Below are 18200 nucleotides of genomic sequence, written 5' to 3' on the forward strand. Positions count from 1 at the left end.
GGTGCATATCTATAATTGATATATTTTAAAATCCTTAAAAGGTGCACATTTTGTTATCAGTTAATAACAGTAACTACGTTCAAGGAAATTATTCAATTTTAATTATTCATTTTTTAATTTTATTTTTCGTCCTTTTAATTTAAAGAAATGCTATAAGTTGATATATTAAATGTTATAGAATGAAAATCAAACTCTTATGCCATAACTTGAGAATATGACTAAATAATATGTTATGTACCTAATTTACACATTTAATTAACTTTCAAAGCTTCTTTGATTTCAAACAATTTGAAATAATTATTTACGAATCTTTCGGGCCATTTTCATGGCCCAACTATCTCATACCCGGCCCATTGCCCAAAAAACCCAAATGCTCTTCTCTTCCTTTTCCGATCAACAGAGAACTCCAACGCCGCGAACCAGACGCGTTCAAAGGAGAAGAGGTGAAGTCGTCTTCTCAACGCGTTCGAAGAAGAAGAGGTAATGTTTCTTTCTTTTTTAGAGTAATATGTTAGAATAGTTTGATTTTTTTTTCCTGTTCGCCGGAATTGATTATCTCGTTGCTTATAGTCATGTTTTGTTCTTAGTTTTGCAGCAGTTTAACTGTATATTTATTTAGCTATGGCTTTGTAGGAGCACTAAATTTATTTTTTTTGTTATGTTTCCGAGTTTGAGTTAACTGCATCATTTGCTCTTCTCTATCTACGTTTCTTACTCGAAAATTGGCAAAGAGGCTGTTAGGTTTTGAGATTAGCTTCCTTTACTGTATAAGCTAGTTGTTTGTTTATGATCTAGTGCATATGAACATTCAGTAAATGTAATTCTTAAACATGCTGCGGCTGCCTGTTTGGATTCTCTGTTAAGACTTGTAATCTGTGTTTCGGTTTGATGGTTCTTTTGCTAGTGTTATGAAGTTCACTTGAATAAATTTAGTTGTTTTTTTGATATTGGCAGGGAATTTTTTTACTAAAACTCCTTGGAGAGTTCTTCAGGTATGGATAATTCGCGTGCAAACCTGCTGGAGGAAGCGGTTGGTATTAACAAAGGCGGGCGAGTTGTGGCGGTGGAGGATTGTGTTGAGACGAGTGGTGCCTTTGTGCTCTATCATTTCCTTAAGCGCTCTCTCCACCCTGACTCTTCTGATGTTGTCATTTTCATTGCCTTTTCCCACCCTTTCTCTCACTATGAACGGATTCTCCGAAAGATGGTGAGCTCTCCCTCTCTTCATGGCCTGGTTGTGTATATTTATTTTACTTCCATGTTTCATTTTCAGCAACAGTTGTCTCTATTACTTAAGTGAAAAAGTAACCAAAGTTTGAACTTCTTATGACTAGGACTGAGTTCAATTTTTTTTGACATCTAGCATCATCCTTTACTCAATAAGATAAATGTTCCCGAGTTTTCAGAAGTTCCATTTTTCTTCTTTGTGCCAGTCATTTTAATGGAATATTTAGGCTTTCATACTTTTAAAGCCTCACAATCCCTTTTCTGTTATTTCCTAAACAGGGTTGCAACTTAACTGTGCATAGGAAGAATCACAGATTTGTATTTCTTGACATGCTTACATTGGAGTGCCCAGGTGAAGATATCAAGCATAAAGTTTTGTTAGCTATTTTCTTATAATGTTGATTTACCTGAGATTTAGGAACTTTTGGGAACCCATGCATCTCTATCGAATGAAGAGACAAAAATCAGTTCTAAAATTTATGCAGAAGAGTTCCACTATGAATTGGAAAGTTTACATGCATACTGCACTGCCTTTTTTATGTTTAAACAATCCCTCCGTCCAATTTAAGTGTCATGGTTTGATGCACAAAATTTATGAAATAAAGGAAGACTTTTGAATCTTGTGGTCCTTAAATTAAAGATGTGTGTAGTCATTTAAATGTTGTGCTCTTAACTTGCCATGTAATAATTGGAAATTGAAAAAGTTACTAAATATAGTATAAGACATTTAAATAGGGACAAAGGGAGTACTTTTTTATGCGAGTGATTTTTAATTCTACCAATCTGTCTTAGCATTACTTGACCTTCTTAGTTGTTTGCGCTCAATTCATAATTAGACAGAAATGGAAAGGAAAGAAGACAAGATGGATTGCTTGCATTGTATGGGGAAATTGAGAAAGCAGTAGAGATATATTCTTCACTTGAAGGTAGTAGAACCATTACTATTATGATTGATGACGTCTCCCTTATTGAAGTGGCGGCTAATGGTTCATCAAATCACGTGTTAGATTTTCTACACTACTGCTACACTCTGAAAGCAAAATATGTGAGCAATTTTATCCACTATTACCCTGCATCTAATTCAAACAATAGTTTCAGCTAAGATCAATTGTTTCTTTTTGTAAGTAGAAAAAGGTCAATACTCAATAGCATGGATTACAATCTTAATATTCTCTGTATCCAGGGCTGTTCCTTTGTTACTCTTAATCACGAGGATATCTATTCCAGTGCAAATATGTTGCCGTTAATCTTGCAACCGGAGTACTTTGCTGATGTTATAATTAAGGCAGAACCTTTGGCAACTGGTTTAGCAAGTGACGTGCATGGACAGGTATATTTTAATACTACCTTTTATTCTTTCCCCTATATGCGTTAGTCGTACTGATACTGTGTTACCTTCTCTCCTTGACCAAAGGAAGGAAAAATCGAGAAGGCTATCTCCTTTGTCTTTCAGCTTCAAACCTTTATTTATCTGTTTTCTAACTTTTGTTCGGTCTCTCTTTTTCCCTTTTATAATCCACAAACCTCATTTACCCAAAAAGAAAGAAACTTTTTTTAAAAAATCCAGTGGTCACACTCTTAGTGAAGATGAGATGGGTTTTGCTTGTGTTCTATAAACTGATCGTCCTTTCCGAATAACTCGATTGGTCATTTGTGTGACCCTGATGGTCTGGTTATGAACTTCAATCGCTGAAGAGCTAAAAGAAAGTCGGGAATGTGTAGAATTAGTGCAGAATTTGCGACGGCTTTTAGCTGAAAACAGTTTTCTTGTGATTACTTGCAATCAAATGACTCGTTGGGATAACATGCACTTGATGTTTAGTCCATCTTGTTAATTCGTTTCTCTTTTTTCCCTGCAGTTGACTGTTTTAAATAAAGGAAGTGTTTGTGACCTGGGAGGCTCAAGTTCTAAGGTTCGCAATTTTCACTTTAGAGTCAAGGAAAACATCGTAGACTATTTCTATCCAGGGACTCAGACGTGAATAGATTCCCTGTTCATTAAATTTGAACATCGGCCTGCATATTATAGACCGAAGGTTGCTGTGATTGACGCCCAAACAAAGATAACAAAGAGTGAGGAGCAAACGATATTCATCTTTGATCTCTGGCCTCCTGACATGGTAATACAAACCGATTTTTACCTTCAGTTTTGCCCTTGTTGGCTCTTGTATGTTGTAGTCGACAGAATTTCTCCGAGTTTTATTGTTATGGAAATCCAGTTGCTTTCTGTTACCTTGGAATGCCTCTTTTCATACTTGAGCTGTTTTTTACATACTATGAAGTGCATCTTATCGTGGTGTACAATCAACGCAACTTTCAATTTTTTTCGAAGGTCAAAGAATACACTGGATTTACGTTGATTTGATTATAGCATGAAAGCCTACTGTGATGTAGCCCCTCGAGTGGTTAATATTTTTATTGTGTTTTGGATTATGCAAGAAACCAGTAATTATTGAACTATCGTTTTTTTGCGAGTTTCACACTCCAACTATCTGTTAGTTCTCTTTTCCCAAACAACTAGATAACAACTCTTTATCAACTGCTCTTTACTCTAGATTAGTAGGAAAGGAACACATACAATTTCAGTTGCTGTCAAACATATACACACACCAAACAAAAATCAAGTCCGTCTTCTTTGAGCTCTCTTCTTTGGCCTTCTTTTTTGGTGGGGAGTAATGCCTTCGAAAAATTCTACGAACCATTTTGGCAACATGAGGTTCCACACAACAGTTCCAACAACAAGTCCAAAACTGTAGCCTATGACTACTGATTCCCACATAAATCCACTGAAAAAATATGTCTCGTCCTCTTCTTCTCCCTCCAATGGTTGAGGAATATGCGATGGATCACCTGTTCCACATTGCTTTGATAAAGGAGGACCACATAAATCAATGTTGCCACCATAGGAACGATTTTCAAATGTGTTGAACTGTGAACCTTGAGGAATGCGTCCAACTAGGTGATTTTGAGAGAGGTTTAAGAATGCCAGAAAGGTTAGCCTTGTCAATTGTTGCGGAATCATTCCAGTGAGTTGATTCCAAGAGAGATCTAACGCTTCAAGCATATTCAGTCCTCCTAGTTCCATTGGAATATCACCTCTGAGATTGTTATGTGATAAATTGAGTAGCCAAAGTGAGCTGAGATCCTTTAGTGTTTTCGGAATCACACCTTCAAAATAGTTGCTTGAGAGATCTATGGCTGTCATAATCGTAGTGATTCTTTCTAGCTCTATATCGTTTCCTTTGATTACCAACCTCACTGAATCATCGTACATAACAAAAAATGAGTCTGATGTTTTCATATATTCAATCTTACCTTTGTCGCTGTCATCTGTTTTGATCATTCCTTTGAAGTTTTGAAAAACTTCTGCAGGCAGTGAGCCAATGAACTCGTTATGAGAGAGATCTAAAATCCGCAACCTGGGAAACCCAAACCTCAGCCTAGTACTTATAGGTCCATGGAACTTGTTCGACTTTAATATAAGGACTTGCAGCTCTTGAAGAGTTCCTAGCCAAGCTGGAAATGTATCATTTATAGCGTTATTCCCAATATCAAGAACTTCTAAACCAACACAGTTGAGTAACGACACAGGGACATGTCCTTCAAAATGATTATCATTCAAGATAATGGTTGTCAATCGATTACCATCACCGTTCAGTTTAGTGGTACTCGATGAAGTGTGTTGACTACATAACGGTGGAAGACTCCCACTGAAATTGTTCCTTCTTAAGTCCAACACCGTTAGCTGAGTCTTGTTACCCAAGCAACTTGGAATCGAGTTACTGAAGTAGTTGTGTGATAAATCCAAAAGGCTAACGATGCTCATGTTACAAATAGATGAAGGTAGTGCACCCTCAAGGAAGTTAGATTTAAGATCAAGAGACACTAGACCATAGAAATGAGATAGATCTATGTGACCGTTGAGTGAATTATATGAAAGGTTTAGGTGAAACAAAGAGTCCCACCTCATTCCGCTAAACCAGTTAGGGATTTGACCGCGAATCTTATTGTTAGAAAGATTTATGACCCGAAGTGTCTTCAGATTTCTTAGAAACTGTGGAAAATCCTTCAGTTCACAAGATGAAAACCGCAAAATTTCTAGTCTAGGAAAAGAGATTTCTGTTCCCCCATCAACGGTGATGTTGTTTGATGAAAGGTCAAGGTTTACAAGGTTTGTGAGATTCTGAAGTGATCGAAGAACAGGACTACTGAGTTGATTATAACTCAAATCTAAACGCCCAACTGCTCGATTCACTTTGATCTCATCGGATAGTCCATTGAATAGATTATGATGGAGCTCCAACATATATAAAGAAGGGAGGCTAAACACCCAAGATGGTATTGTTCCATTTAGTGAGTTGTGAGAAAAATCCAGGTCAACTAGCTTTAGAAGCATGCTGACATTGTTTGGTAACGGACCGGATAGGGAATTACTCGACAAGTCTAAGTTTTCAAGACGTGTCAATGTTAAAATCGAAGAGGGAAATGGACCGATGAAGCTGTTATAAGAAAGATACAATGAAACTAGCTCTTGGAGGTTAGAGAAAACATCGGGAATTTTACCTCCAAGTGAGTTAAACGAAAGATCTAGACGTGTGAGATGTTTCAGTTTTGAGATTGCTGAAGGAATATGGCCAGTGAGATTATTTGAACCAAAATTCAACTCTCTAATTTGTGTGATACTGCCAATGGAATCAGGAATGAGACCAGATAAGTTATTGTAAGCAAGGTTTAGCGTCTGAAGACGATGAAGATGGAAGAGGCTGCTGTTGGGATGAATAGTTCCGCTAATTTTGCATTACTAAGGTCTAGGCCAATAACATAACTAGTTAACATGTCACAAGTGATCCAGTCCCAACTGCAGCAATCTGTACTCTCACTCCAAGACGACGCTTTTGGGAGAGAAGTACTATAATGTCTAGAGTACTCTTCGGATATTTCAAAGTGTTGCTTGAACTGAAGCAAAGACGAGATAAATTGGGGCGCAATGATCTTTAACAGAAATAAATGCAGAAGCAAAAACTGTTGAGAAATCCAGCAGAAGTTCACAAAATCATTTAATAGCACATACAATTATATTGCTATCAAGCATATGAAAACAACAAAAAGAAAATTAAAACCAGAAAACTTCACTCATGCAATCTTCTAATTACTCAGTACAGTTGGAAATAAAATGAAACAGAGATAAAAACATTAATGCTACAGACAATTATATTGCTATATATCAGTCAAGCATATACAAACAAATAAAAGGAAATGCTTTCAATCTTCCATTAAGTTCGTCGTCTCTGAGCTCTCTTCTTTGACCTTCTTCTTTTGGGAGGCATGAGTGCATCAAAAAATTCCACAAGCCATTTTGGCTTACGATATTTAAACATGAGACTCCACATGATAGTTCCAACAACGAGTCCAAAATTGTAGCCTATGACTACTGATTCCCACGTAAATCCACTAAAAAAATAGGACTCATCTTCTTCTTCTTCCGCCAATGGTTGAGGAACATGCGATGAATCACTTGTTCCACATTGCTTTGACAAAGGAGGACCACATAAATCAAGGTTGCCACCATAGGAGTCATTTTCAAATGTGCTGAATTGTGAACCTTGAGGAATGCGTCCAACGAAATGATTTTGAGAGAGGTTTAAGAACTCCAGAAAGTTCATTGCTGTCAATTCCTGTGGAATCTTTCCAGTGAGCCGATTCCAAGAGAGATCTAACGCTTCAAGTGTATTCAATTTCCCCAATTCCATTGGAATATGACCTATGAGGCTGTTATGTGATAAATTGAGTAGCCTAAGTGAGCTGAGATCCTTTAGTGATTTTGGAATTTCACCTTCAAAATGGTTGCATGAGAGATCTATGGCTGTATCAATTGTGCTGATTCTTTCTAGATCCATATCGTTTCCTTTGATCACCAACCTCACTGAATCCTCGTACACTTCATTATTGCTGATTAGCTCGAACTCAAGTGGTAGGACTATCTTATGTCTAATGAAAATGGGTGTTTCCATATATCTACTGTCACTTTTGTCTCTGCCATTTTTCATCATTGCCTTGAAGTTTCTAAAAAAATCTGCAGGCAGTGAGCCATTGAATGCATTATGAGAGAGATCAAAAATTCGCAACTGGGGAAATCCAAACTTCTTCCTAGCACTTATAGGTCCATGGAACTTGTTCGACTTCAATATAAGTACTTGCAGCTCTTCAAGAGTTCCAAGCCAAGCTGGAAATGTGTCATTTATCCCGTTGTTTCCCAAATCAAGAACTTTTAAGCCAACACAGTTGTGTAACGACTCAGGGACAGATCCTTCAAATTGATTACCATTTAAGACAATGGTCGTCAATGAAGTGCTTTGAGTACATAACAGTGGAAGTCTCCCACTGAAATTGTTACTTCTCAAGTCCAACACCGTTAGCTTAGCCATCATATGCAAGCAATTTGGAATCGAGTTACTGAAGTTGTTGCGCGATAAATCCAGAATTCTAAGGCTGCTTAGGTTACATATGGATGAAGGTAGTGGACCCTGAAGAAAGTTAAATCTAAGATCAAAATACTCTAAATTATGATAATGAAATTCTCCTAGATGGCCTGTCAAAAGATTATGTGAAACATTTAGGTGCTCTAAAGAGTCCCACCTCATGTTGCTAAACCAGTTAGGGATTCCACCGCCTATCTTATTGTTAGAAATATCCAAGAACTGAAGTGTCTTTAAATTTCTCAACAAGTATGGAAAGTCCTTCAGTTCGCAAGATGATAAGAACAAAGCTGATAGTCTAGGAAAGGTGATGTTTATTCCAACATCGCCGGTGATGTTATTTGATGAAAAGTCAAGGAAGTCTAGGCTAGTGAGATTCGCAAGTGATCGAGGAAAAGGACCATTGAGTTGATTATGACTTAAATATAGAGTCTCTAATGTTGGGTTTGTTTGGATCTCATCATCCACTCTATTGAATTGATTATGATGGAGCTTCAAATCATGTAAGGAAGGGAGGCTAAACACCCAAGAGTGTATTGTGCCATTCAGTGAGTTGTGAGACAAATCTAAGTATCGAAGACTTGTCAAGTTTAGAATTGAAGAGGGAAATGGACCGGTGAAGTTGTTATTCGAAAGATCCAAGGAAACTAGCTTTTGGAGGTTAGAGAAAACATGGGGAATTGCGCCTTCGAGGGAGTTGTCTGAAAGTACTAATTGTGTGAGGTGCTTCAATTTAGAGATTGTTGAAGGAATATGGCCAGTGAAACGATTACCCCAAAGCAACAACTCCGTAATTTGTGTTAGGTTGCCAATGGAATCAGGAATGGAACCGGAGAATTGACATCCTTCGAGGTACAAGAGATTCAAAGAACTCAAGGTGCCAATTGAATCAGGAAGCTCACCAGAGATGCCTGTGTGTGGAATACTCAACTCCAACAGAGTGTTGCTCGGGTGGATCTTTGGTAAAACACCTTCGAGAAGATCATTGTAACCCAATTTGAGCGTTTCCAATTTTGGCAGAAGGAATAAGCTCTTTGTGAGAACACCTTGCAAATTGGTTGATTCAAGATCCACATACCTTAAGGAGGAGGAAGAAATGTTCACAGGTAAACGAGATGAGATGTTGACTTCAGAGAGAGAAAGTAGCTCCAGATTTGTCAAGTTCTTAAGCATTGCTTCAAATGTTCTCTCATCAAGCTCACATTTTGAACAATAAAGATCAAGTGAAACCAAATCGGTAAGGTATGAGATCTCTGTTGGGATTCTCCCCTCGAAGCCAGAGAGTTGTAGATGCCTCAAATTCGTTAACCGGCCTATGCTGTGTGGGATTGAAGAATGATTGAAGTTATTGTTATCGAGCTTTAGTGTCTGGAGATGATCAAGTTCGAAGAGGCTGCTATTGGGATGAATACTTTCACCAAGCTGACTACAACTAAGGTCTACACCGATAACATGACCAGTTAACTTGTCACAAGTGACTCCATCCCAAGTGCAGCAATCCCTACTCTCATTCCACGTCTTTGTTCTTGGGTAATCATGATGCCGGAATTCATAATCCAAACAACTAAAGTTGTCGAGAATTTGAAAGGATTGCTTGAACGGAAGCAAAGCATAAGCTTCCGTGGGAGAGCAAAGATGATGAACAGAAGACGAAGAAAAGCTTCGACCTAGAAAGACACAACAGACAAGTGAATAAAAGAAAAAGAGACATTCCATCTTTCTTTTTATGTATTATCAAGCGATTAACAGAATGTTGTTACAAAATCAATCTATCATAATCCATCAATATTTATATTTTAGTTAACGAGTTAGTTAGTTAGTTAATAGTGATCTTGAACATTGCATCATGTGTAACACACTTGAAAGTTTTTTTCTGCAAAACCAGCAGTGTGATCATTCAATGTAGTAGAAAAATCAACTTTACTGTTATAAAAACAGAACCATGTGTAAACACATCAACAAAAAATGATACTATCTTATATGGTTGTTCACAACAACTAAAGCATACTAACTTCCGTTATGGAAAAATAGAAACCGATTTAAAAGTTTTTGGAAAATCAGAGTCGGGTAAGAGTTCAAATATTATTTTTTTTGAGGAAAAGGATTAAGCACCTAAAAGAAATCCTCAAATGCAGTTACTGGCAGATCAAAATATTTTATTTAACTTAAAAAGAGTCCTTATATCGCTATTAGTTTCTGATAACGTGCGTTGCACGTTTGTCCCTTGTAATTACTACAAAATGTATGCATACTTAAAAAAATTGAATTTCAGAATAGAAAATATATTTGTATTGCACGCTACTTAGTATAAATATTCGTAAATTTACATTCTTTCAACCGAAAAATTGAATGTAACAAACAATGAACTAAGTAGAATTATGCAACATTGAAATGAAAAATAATACTTACCAAACAACAAATAAATGTCCATGACGCCTTTAACCTTCTTGAAGAATGCATCGAATGCACTGAAATGATTAAATTCTAATTCAAATATCTATATTCTCCAAGAATTTACCGTCAATAAATTAACGAAACAACATACATATTCTTTCTCACACAAGTAGATTTGTTTTACCTCATGAATGTTGAGCAGACTTTTGTCCAAATGAAAAACTCTTTAGAATTATTTATCACATGTTGCGATAAAAACATAAATTTTCTATGAAAAGAATGAAATAAAACATGTAATATTAATTTTATCTATATACATATATGTCTAAAATTTATTGATCAAAAGAAACATGAAAATTTTGAAGAAGAATTTTGTGAGGTAAATCAACTCACATGCTATTGTCACGAGAAGACATCAAAATAATGTATTTTGTTGAACAAATCATGTATATAATTTTATCAATGGAACTCTTCAAATTCTTTAACTTCAAATTAAATAAGAGATGTTTTGAAATGTTTGGACTTCATTTGTTTGAATGACTATTTATCTTTCATTATATCTTTATTACTTTAAAGTTTATTATCTAATTATTTATTAAAAATACTTTTTACATTTTAAAAAATAGAAAAAATATTTAAGTGAAGGGTAAAATTATAATTCAACTTTGAGATTAAGAGCTTCCCACTTATAATAATACTAGTTTCCGAGCACGCGCTTTGCGCGTGCAACCCATGAGTGTATTATTTCTTAAAAGATAATATTACTAAATAATAAAATATGTCTAATTGAGATTTCATACTTTATTTTACTACTAATTGTGACACTCCAGATTTCTTACTTTATTTTACTACTAATTGTGACACTCCAATTTTCTGACCTTCTCGATAGTTCCATTTTATTGGTAGAATAATGTTAGAAGAAATAGTGTAAGATTAACTTTGAGTAAAAAGAAAACAAATCCTTTCAACTTTTTTATTTTGCCTTTTGAATCTCCTGATAATTATAATGAATGTGTTTAAAGTATTGTATTAAATTTTAATCCACAAAACACTTTAAACTAATTAGTTAACTATAAATATTTAAAAGTATGATGTAAAAAGTCTTATTATTTATATTTTGAAAATCAGAATATTTATGAATAACTAATATTTTTATATAAAATTTAATTTTCTCTTCATACATAACTTATCCAACATTATTCTAATATTATATGTTTCACCTTTTTTTTCCATAAAAAGAAAAGAAAAGAATAAACATCCTATTTTATCAAATTCATTCTTAAAGATGAAAATTAATGTATATGTAAAATTATAAGTACGAAGCAAAAAGAAAAAAAGAAAAGGTACAAATGAGAAAGATAATTAGACATTTCATTTTATTTTTGTCTCTATAGTAAAACTGAATATTTGAGCATACAAAATACAAATATAAATTTAGAGCAACTTGCTAATAAATCAAGAATTCAACTATATGAATAGAGATAAAAAAGTCTTATTATAATTCTTACTACAAATAAGTGTAGAACTAACACACCAAGCTCCGATGCTTCAGTAATTTGAATTCTTGTCTATTTTCGTGACTACAGAAGGGAATCTCACAACTTTCACCTCAAATTGTGACATTATTTCACATGTTTAGAGTTCATACACACAAGAATTATAGGAGTGGTAAATAAAAAAATTTCTTCAAAAAGTTAAATTTATAGAACAAAATTATGAAAATATGAAAAGTCAAATGAATTATTGTTAAAATAAATATAAAAAAGATAGAGATAAAATTTAATTTTAAAGATACATGAATCTACTTTAATTTCTTCTCTATAAGGAATAATTACTAATTTTTATTTTTTTTACATTTATGTTAGAAATTTGAAAGGTCAAGATTATGGAATGAGAATAAGAAGATTATATATATGAAAATTATAAAAAAAATTAATTTATTAGAGGGATAAAATGGTAATTCAACTTTTAAGTTTTGAGCTTCATGCTTATAATAATATATGATATGATATGATATATTAAGCATATACAAACAATAAAAGGAAATGCTTTCAATTTTCCATTAAGTCCGTCGTCTCAGAGCTCTCCTCTTTGGCCTTCTTCTTTTGTGAGGCATCAGTGCGTCAAAAATTTCCACAAACCATATTGGCTTACGATATTTAAACATGAGACTCCACATGACAGTTCCAACAACAAGTCCAAAACTGTAGCCTATGACTACTGATTCCCACGTAAATCCACTAAAGAAATACGACTCGTCATCTTCTTCTTCTTCTTCCTCCAATGGTTGAGGAACATGCGATGGATCACTCGTTCCACATTTCTTTGATAAAGGAGGACCACATAAATCAAGGTTGCCACCATATGAATCATTTTCAAATGTGTTGAATTGTGAACCTTGAGGAATGCGTCCAACAAGGAGATTTCGAGAGAGGTTTAAGAATGACAGAAAGTTCATTGCTGTCAATTCCTGTGGAATCTTTCCAGTGAGCCGATTCCAGGAGAGATCTAACGCTTCAAGCGTATTCAATTTCACCAGTTCCACTGGAATATCTCCTTTGAGATTGTTATGAGATAAATTGAGGAGCCAAAGTGAGCTGAGATCCTTTAGTGTTTTCGGAATCACACCTTCAAAATGGTTGCTTGAGAGATCTATAGTTGTCATAATCGTGGTGATCTTTTCTAGCTGAATTTCCTGGCTTTTGATCACCAACCTCACTGAAACCTCATACATTACGTTACCAAATCCGTTGTAAGACTGTGGTTGCATATATTCTATCTCACCTTTGTCTCCGTCATCTGTTTTGATCATTCCTTTGAAGTTCTCAAAAACTTCTGCAGGCAGTGAGCCACCAAACTCATTATGAGAGAGATCAAAAATCCGTAACACAGGGAAACTAAAATTCAGCCTAGTACTTATAGGTCCATGGAACTTGTTCGACTTCAATATAAGGACCTGCAGCTCTTGAAGAGTTCCGAGCCAAGCTGGAAACGTGTCATTTATAACATTGTTCCCCACATCAAGAACTTCTAGACCATCACACTTGAGCAACGACATCGGGACAGTTCCTTCAAAACGATTACCATTCAACACAATGGTTCTCAATGAATTGCTCTGCTCACAAAATGATGGAAGACTCCCAGTGAAATTGTTTCTTCTCAAGTCTAGCACAGATAGACCAACCATGCTGCCCAAGCAATGTGGAACCGAGTCACTGAAGTAGTTGTTTGACAAATCCAAAAGGCTAAGGCTGCTCATGTTACAAATGAATGAAGGTAGTGGCCCCTGAAGGGAGTTAAATTTAAGATCAAGAGACTCTAGACTATAATAATGAAATTGTTGTAGGTGACCTGTTAATGAGTTATGTGAAAGGTTTAGGTGCAACAAGGAGTCCCACCTCATACCGCTAAACCAGTTAGGGATTTGACCACGAATCTTATTGTTAGAAATATCCAAGACCATAATTGTCTCTACGTTTCTCAAGAAGTGTGGAAAATCCTTCAGTTCACAAGATGATAACAGCAAAACTTGTAAGCTAGGTAAAGTGATTTGTATTCCCGCATCGAGGGTGATGTTATTTGATGAAAGGTCAAGGGTATTAAGGTTTGTGAGATTCACAGGTGATTGAGGAAAAGAACCACTTAACCGGTTATGATGGAGCGACACTGAAGATAGCAAAGGTAGGCTAAACATCCAAGACGGTATGGTACCATTCAGTGAGTTGTAAGACAAATCCAGCTCGGCTAGCTTTTGAAGCATGCTTCCATTTCTAGGAAGTGGTCCAGATAGGGAATTACTCGACAAGTCTAAGGTTTCAAGCTGTGTCAAGCTTAAAATTGGAGAAGGAAACGGACCGATGAAGCTGCAATTAGAAAGACTTAAATATCGTAGTTCTCGGAGGTTAGAGAAAAAACTGGGAATTTCACCTCCAAAGGAGTTAGATGAAAGAGTTAAAACTGCGAGGTGCTTCAATTTAGAGATTGTGGAAGGAATACTGCCAGTGAAATGATTATTACCGAAATTCAAATACCTAATTTGTGTAAGATTGCCAATGGAATCAGGAATGCGACCAGAGAATTGGCATCCAAAGAGGTACAAGCGAGTCAAGGAACTTAAGGTACCGATTGAATCAGGCAGCTCACCGGAGATTCCTGTGTATGAAATATCCAACTCCAACAGAGTGCTGCTCGGGTGGATCTTCGGTAAAACTCCTTTGAGAAGATAGTTATTACTCAAATAGAGTGTTTCCAATTTTGGCAGAAGGAAAAAGCTCTCCGCGAGAACACCTTCCAAATTAGTTACCTTAAGATCGAGATACCTTAAGGAGGAAGAAAGATTCATAGGTATGGGAGATGAGACGTCGACACCAAAGAGAGAAAGTACCTCCAAATTTGTCAAGTTCTGTAGCACTGCTTTAAATGCTCTCTGATCAAATTGTAATCCATTCACATAAGAAGGTACAGAAAGATCAAGTGAAACCAGATTGGAAAGGTATGAGATTTCTGTTGGGATTTCCCCTTGAAAGTAAGCATCAGAAAGATTGAGATGCCTCAAATTCCTCAACCGGCTAACGTCATTTGGGATCGTAGAAGGATAGAAGTAGTTCTTAGCAAGGTTTAGTGTCCGGAGATGATGAAGTTGGATGAGGCTGCTGTTGGGATAAATAGTTCCATTAAGCCGACTACAACTAAGGTCCAATCCGATAACGTGACCGGTTAACATGTCACAAGTGACCCCGTCCCAAGTGCAGCAATCGTTACTCTCATTCCATGAAACTGTTTTCGGGAATGACGTATCACACGGGGAGAAGTCCAATAAATTAAAGGATTGCTTAAACTGAAACAAAGCAGAAGCTTCATTGGGAGAGCAAAGATGACGATCGAAGGATGAAGAAAAACTTACTCTTAGAAATACACAACAGAAAAGTGAATAAATGAAAAGGAGAGGCCACATTTTTATATTTGTTTTCAACATAGAACAGAATGTTATGTTCTTACAAAAAATCCATACATATTTTTATAGATATTTGAACTCCTGTTTTAAGTCAACTTTGTACAACTCTCCATCAACATCTCTTCTTCTGTTTTTCCACAATAGTTTTCAAACTTGTTAGGTACATTCTATAATTTTCCACAAGACCTTTTCACATCAATTTTTCTGCCTAGTTGTAGTAGAAAAAACTTAATGGGGCCAAAGTTAATACTTGTCCCCTATTATATTGACTTGATTAATGACAAGTTGATGTTATTAAATACAGGCATGTGACAACTTGATCTTATTCTATTCCAATATGTAATAATAATCTGACATCAAATAGTTCTTTTTAAGAAATCATGATCAAACATTGAGACACGATTCGGTACTTTTTAGATGATTTCAGAGGATATAAAATTACTAAAATTCTGATGACACTTGGTAATTTATTTGTCTTTTCAACTACTAATATGATACTTTGTTCTCTCATTAACAGAACATTACTTATTATACAAAGATTACTGGCTCTTTCAATCTTCAATCAAATCCGCCGTCTCGTCCTTCTCTTCTGTGACCTTCTCATTTTCTTGGGGAAAATGCCTTCAAAAAATTCGACAAACCATTTTGGCTTACGATATTTAAACATGAGGCTCCACATGACAGTTCCAACAACGAGTCCAAAACTGTAGCCTATGACTACGGATTCCCACGTAAATCCACTAAAAAATATGACTCGTCTTCATCTTCTTCAGACCCTAATGGTTGAGGAATATGCGATGGATCACCCGTTCCACATTGCCTTGATAAAGGAGGACCACATAAATCAATGTTGCCCTCATACGAGCGGTTTTCAAATGTGTTGAACTGTGAACCTTGAGGAATGCGTCCAACTAGGTGATTTTGAGAGAGGTTTAAGAATGCCAGAAAGGTTAGCCTTGTCAATTGTTGCGGAATCATTCCAGTGAGTTGATTCCAAGAGAGATCTAACGCTTCAAGCATATTCAATCCTCCTAGTTCCATTGGAATATCACCTCTGAGATTGTTATGTGATAAATTGAGTAGCCAAAGTGAGCTGAGATCCTTTAGTGTTTTCGGAATGACACCTTCAAAATGGTTGCTTGAGAGATCTATGGTTGTCATAATTGTGCTGATTCTTTGTAGCTCAATATTCTGTCCTTTGATCACCAAACTCACTGAATCCTCATATGATTTGTAAGATGACTTCGTAAATTGTTTCATGTACTTGATCTCTCCTGTGTCTTCACCATCTAATTTGATCATTGCCTTGAAGTGTCCAAAAACTTTTGCAGGAAGTGAGCCACTGAATTCATTACTAGAAAGATCAAAAATTCGCAACTTGGGAAAGCAAAACTTAGTCTGACAAGTACTTATTGGTCCATGGAACACATTGGACTTTAATATTAGGACCTGCAGTTGTTCAAGTGTTCCTAGCCAAGCTGGAAACGTGTCATTTATAACATTGTTCCCCACATCAAGAACTTCTAGACCATCACACTTGAGCAACGACATCGGGACAGTTCCTTCAAAACGATTACCATTCAGGACAATGGTTCTCAATGAAGTGTTGTGCGCACATAATGGTGGAATACTCCCTGTGAAATTGTTCCTTCTTAAGTCCAGTACCGTTAGACTAGCCATGCTTCGCAAGCAACTTGGAATCGAGTTACTGAAGTTGTTATGTGATAAATCTAGAAATTCAAGCTTGTTCATGTTACAAATAGACGAAGGTAGTAGACCCTTAAGGGAGTTAAATTTAACATCAAGATACTCTAGACTATGGTAATTATGAAATTGTGGTAGGTGGCCTGTTAATGAATTATGCGAAAGGTTTAGGTGCAACAAGGACTCCCACCTCTTGCCGCTAAACCAGTTAGGGAATTGACCACGAATCTTATTGTTAGAAATATCCAGCACCGTCAGTGTGTTTACATTTCTCAAGAAAAGTGGAAAATCCTTCAATTCACAAGATGATAACCCCAAAATTCGTAGACTAGGAAAGGTGATATTTGGTACCGCATCACCGGTGATGTTATTTGATGAAAGGTCAAGGATATTAAGATTTGTGAGATTCGCAAGTGATTGAGGAAAAATACCACTAAGTTGATTATTGCTTAAATGCAGTTCTCTTAGTGTTGGGTTCATTTTGATCACTTCATCGGCTAGTCCTCTTAATCGGTTGTGTTGGAGGGACACTGAATATAGGCTAAACACCCAAGATGGTATGGTACCTGAAAGAGGGTCGATTTATTTTTCTCGCACACCACTCTAGGCAGTCTTACAGCGTCTGTAATACTTCAGCCTACTTACACCCACAGAATTGACTAAGTATAGAAATACTTAAACAGCAATGTCAAACAATAAACAGGCAGCGTTTACAGGACTAAGTCCCTACCTTTATTAATCGATAATTAATACAAAGGAAGGCTTCACAAATCAGACTAAGGCTAAAAAACTCTCTGTCCTTTGCCTTAGACGAATTTCCACCTTAAATCAAAATTCTGCACAATGGCAGTTACAAGCGGTTACATGCGGCGGTTACACATGACACCTGTCTGACACATGTCAGCCCAGGGTTCAAAACTAACTTTCCAACAGCTATATTTCCAACAGATAGAATCTAATTCAAATTACATTCTTATCTACACGAAATACTAATATTCTAACACTTAGAATATTTCAGGCTTCATTCCAACACTTAGAATAATCCTGCCAGCTTCCAACACTTAGAATATTTTAGCTGTCTTCCACACTTAGTTTTATCTCAGCAATTTCGGGTGAACTGCCTTTGTCTTTGATCTTGCCAAGTCTTCACAGCCTTGCTTCATCAAGTCAACATGCTGTCTTGCCAACGCCCTTAGCCCGCACGTAAACCATGCACGTTCAAGCTGCCTTGCCAACACCCAAGCACCTTGAACTTGTGTTGCACTGTTTTGCCATCATCCATGCCAAGACCAATGCCAAAATCCTTGGCATGTCTGCACGTAGTTAGATCAAGTAGATTGCGGGTCTAACAGACCACCCGCACCACTTGAACTCGATGTCCTCATCGAGACTGTTTTGAGATAGTCATCGATTTGAGCATCAAACTGCCATAGGTCTTTTGCTTT

At 36.3% G+C, this 18200-nt stretch overlaps 5 protein-coding genes across 6 annotated transcripts; 1 reads left to right on the forward strand and 4 right to left on the reverse strand.

Moving 5' to 3' along the window:
* The first annotated feature begins 320 nt into the window (after positions 1–320).
* Positions 321–3459, forward strand: LOC101258626 (elongator complex protein 6). Of its 2 annotated transcripts, none has more exons than XM_010315473.4 (6): positions 321–480; positions 955–1207; positions 1507–1579; positions 2064–2272; positions 2411–2557; positions 3087–3459. In XM_010315473.4, exons 2-6 carry the CDS (start codon positions 995–997, stop codon positions 3207–3209), a joined length of 765 nt encoding a protein of 254 aa, XP_010313775.1. In that variant the 5' UTR covers positions 321–480; positions 955–994; the 3' UTR covers positions 3210–3459. The 2 variants fall into 2 exon arrangements, with proteins under 2 accessions (XP_010313775.1, XP_019067200.1); XM_019211655.3 differs by having other exon boundaries at positions 342–480; positions 993–1207.
* A 279-nt stretch (positions 3460–3738) lies between these two features.
* On the reverse strand, positions 3739–6018 carry LOC138340576 (receptor-like protein 9DC3). The gene has a single exon (XM_069292446.1). The coding sequence runs from the start codon at positions 5621–5623 to the stop codon at positions 3848–3850; it is 1776 nt and encodes a 591-aa protein (XP_069148547.1). The 5' UTR covers positions 5624–6018; the 3' UTR covers positions 3739–3847.
* Positions 6019–6178: 160 nt separating this feature from the next.
* LOC138340575 (receptor-like protein Cf-9 homolog) lies at positions 6179–9569 on the reverse strand. Its single transcript, XM_069292445.1, has one exon. It carries the CDS (start codon positions 9417–9419, stop codon positions 6501–6503), a length of 2919 nt encoding a protein of 972 aa, XP_069148546.1. The 5' UTR covers positions 9420–9569; the 3' UTR covers positions 6179–6500.
* A 2440-nt stretch (positions 9570–12009) lies between these two features.
* LOC138340577 (receptor-like protein 9DC3) lies at positions 12010–15493 on the reverse strand. The gene has a single exon (XM_069292447.1). The coding sequence runs from the start codon at positions 15070–15072 to the stop codon at positions 12160–12162; it is 2913 nt and encodes a 970-aa protein (XP_069148548.1). The 5' UTR covers positions 15073–15493; the 3' UTR covers positions 12010–12159.
* LOC104644834 (receptor-like protein 9DC3) lies at positions 15454–17489 on the reverse strand. Its single transcript, XM_010315476.4, has one exon. The coding sequence runs from the start codon at positions 17233–17235 to the stop codon at positions 15769–15771; it is 1467 nt and encodes a 488-aa protein (XP_010313778.2). The 5' UTR covers positions 17236–17489; the 3' UTR covers positions 15454–15768.
* Positions 17490–18200: the final 711 nt, after the last annotated feature.

This window comes from Solanum lycopersicum, chromosome 12 (assembly GCF_036512215.1).
Source record: "Solanum lycopersicum chromosome 12, SLM_r2.1".
NCBI lineage: Eukaryota > Viridiplantae > Streptophyta > Magnoliopsida > Solanales > Solanaceae > Solanum > Solanum lycopersicum.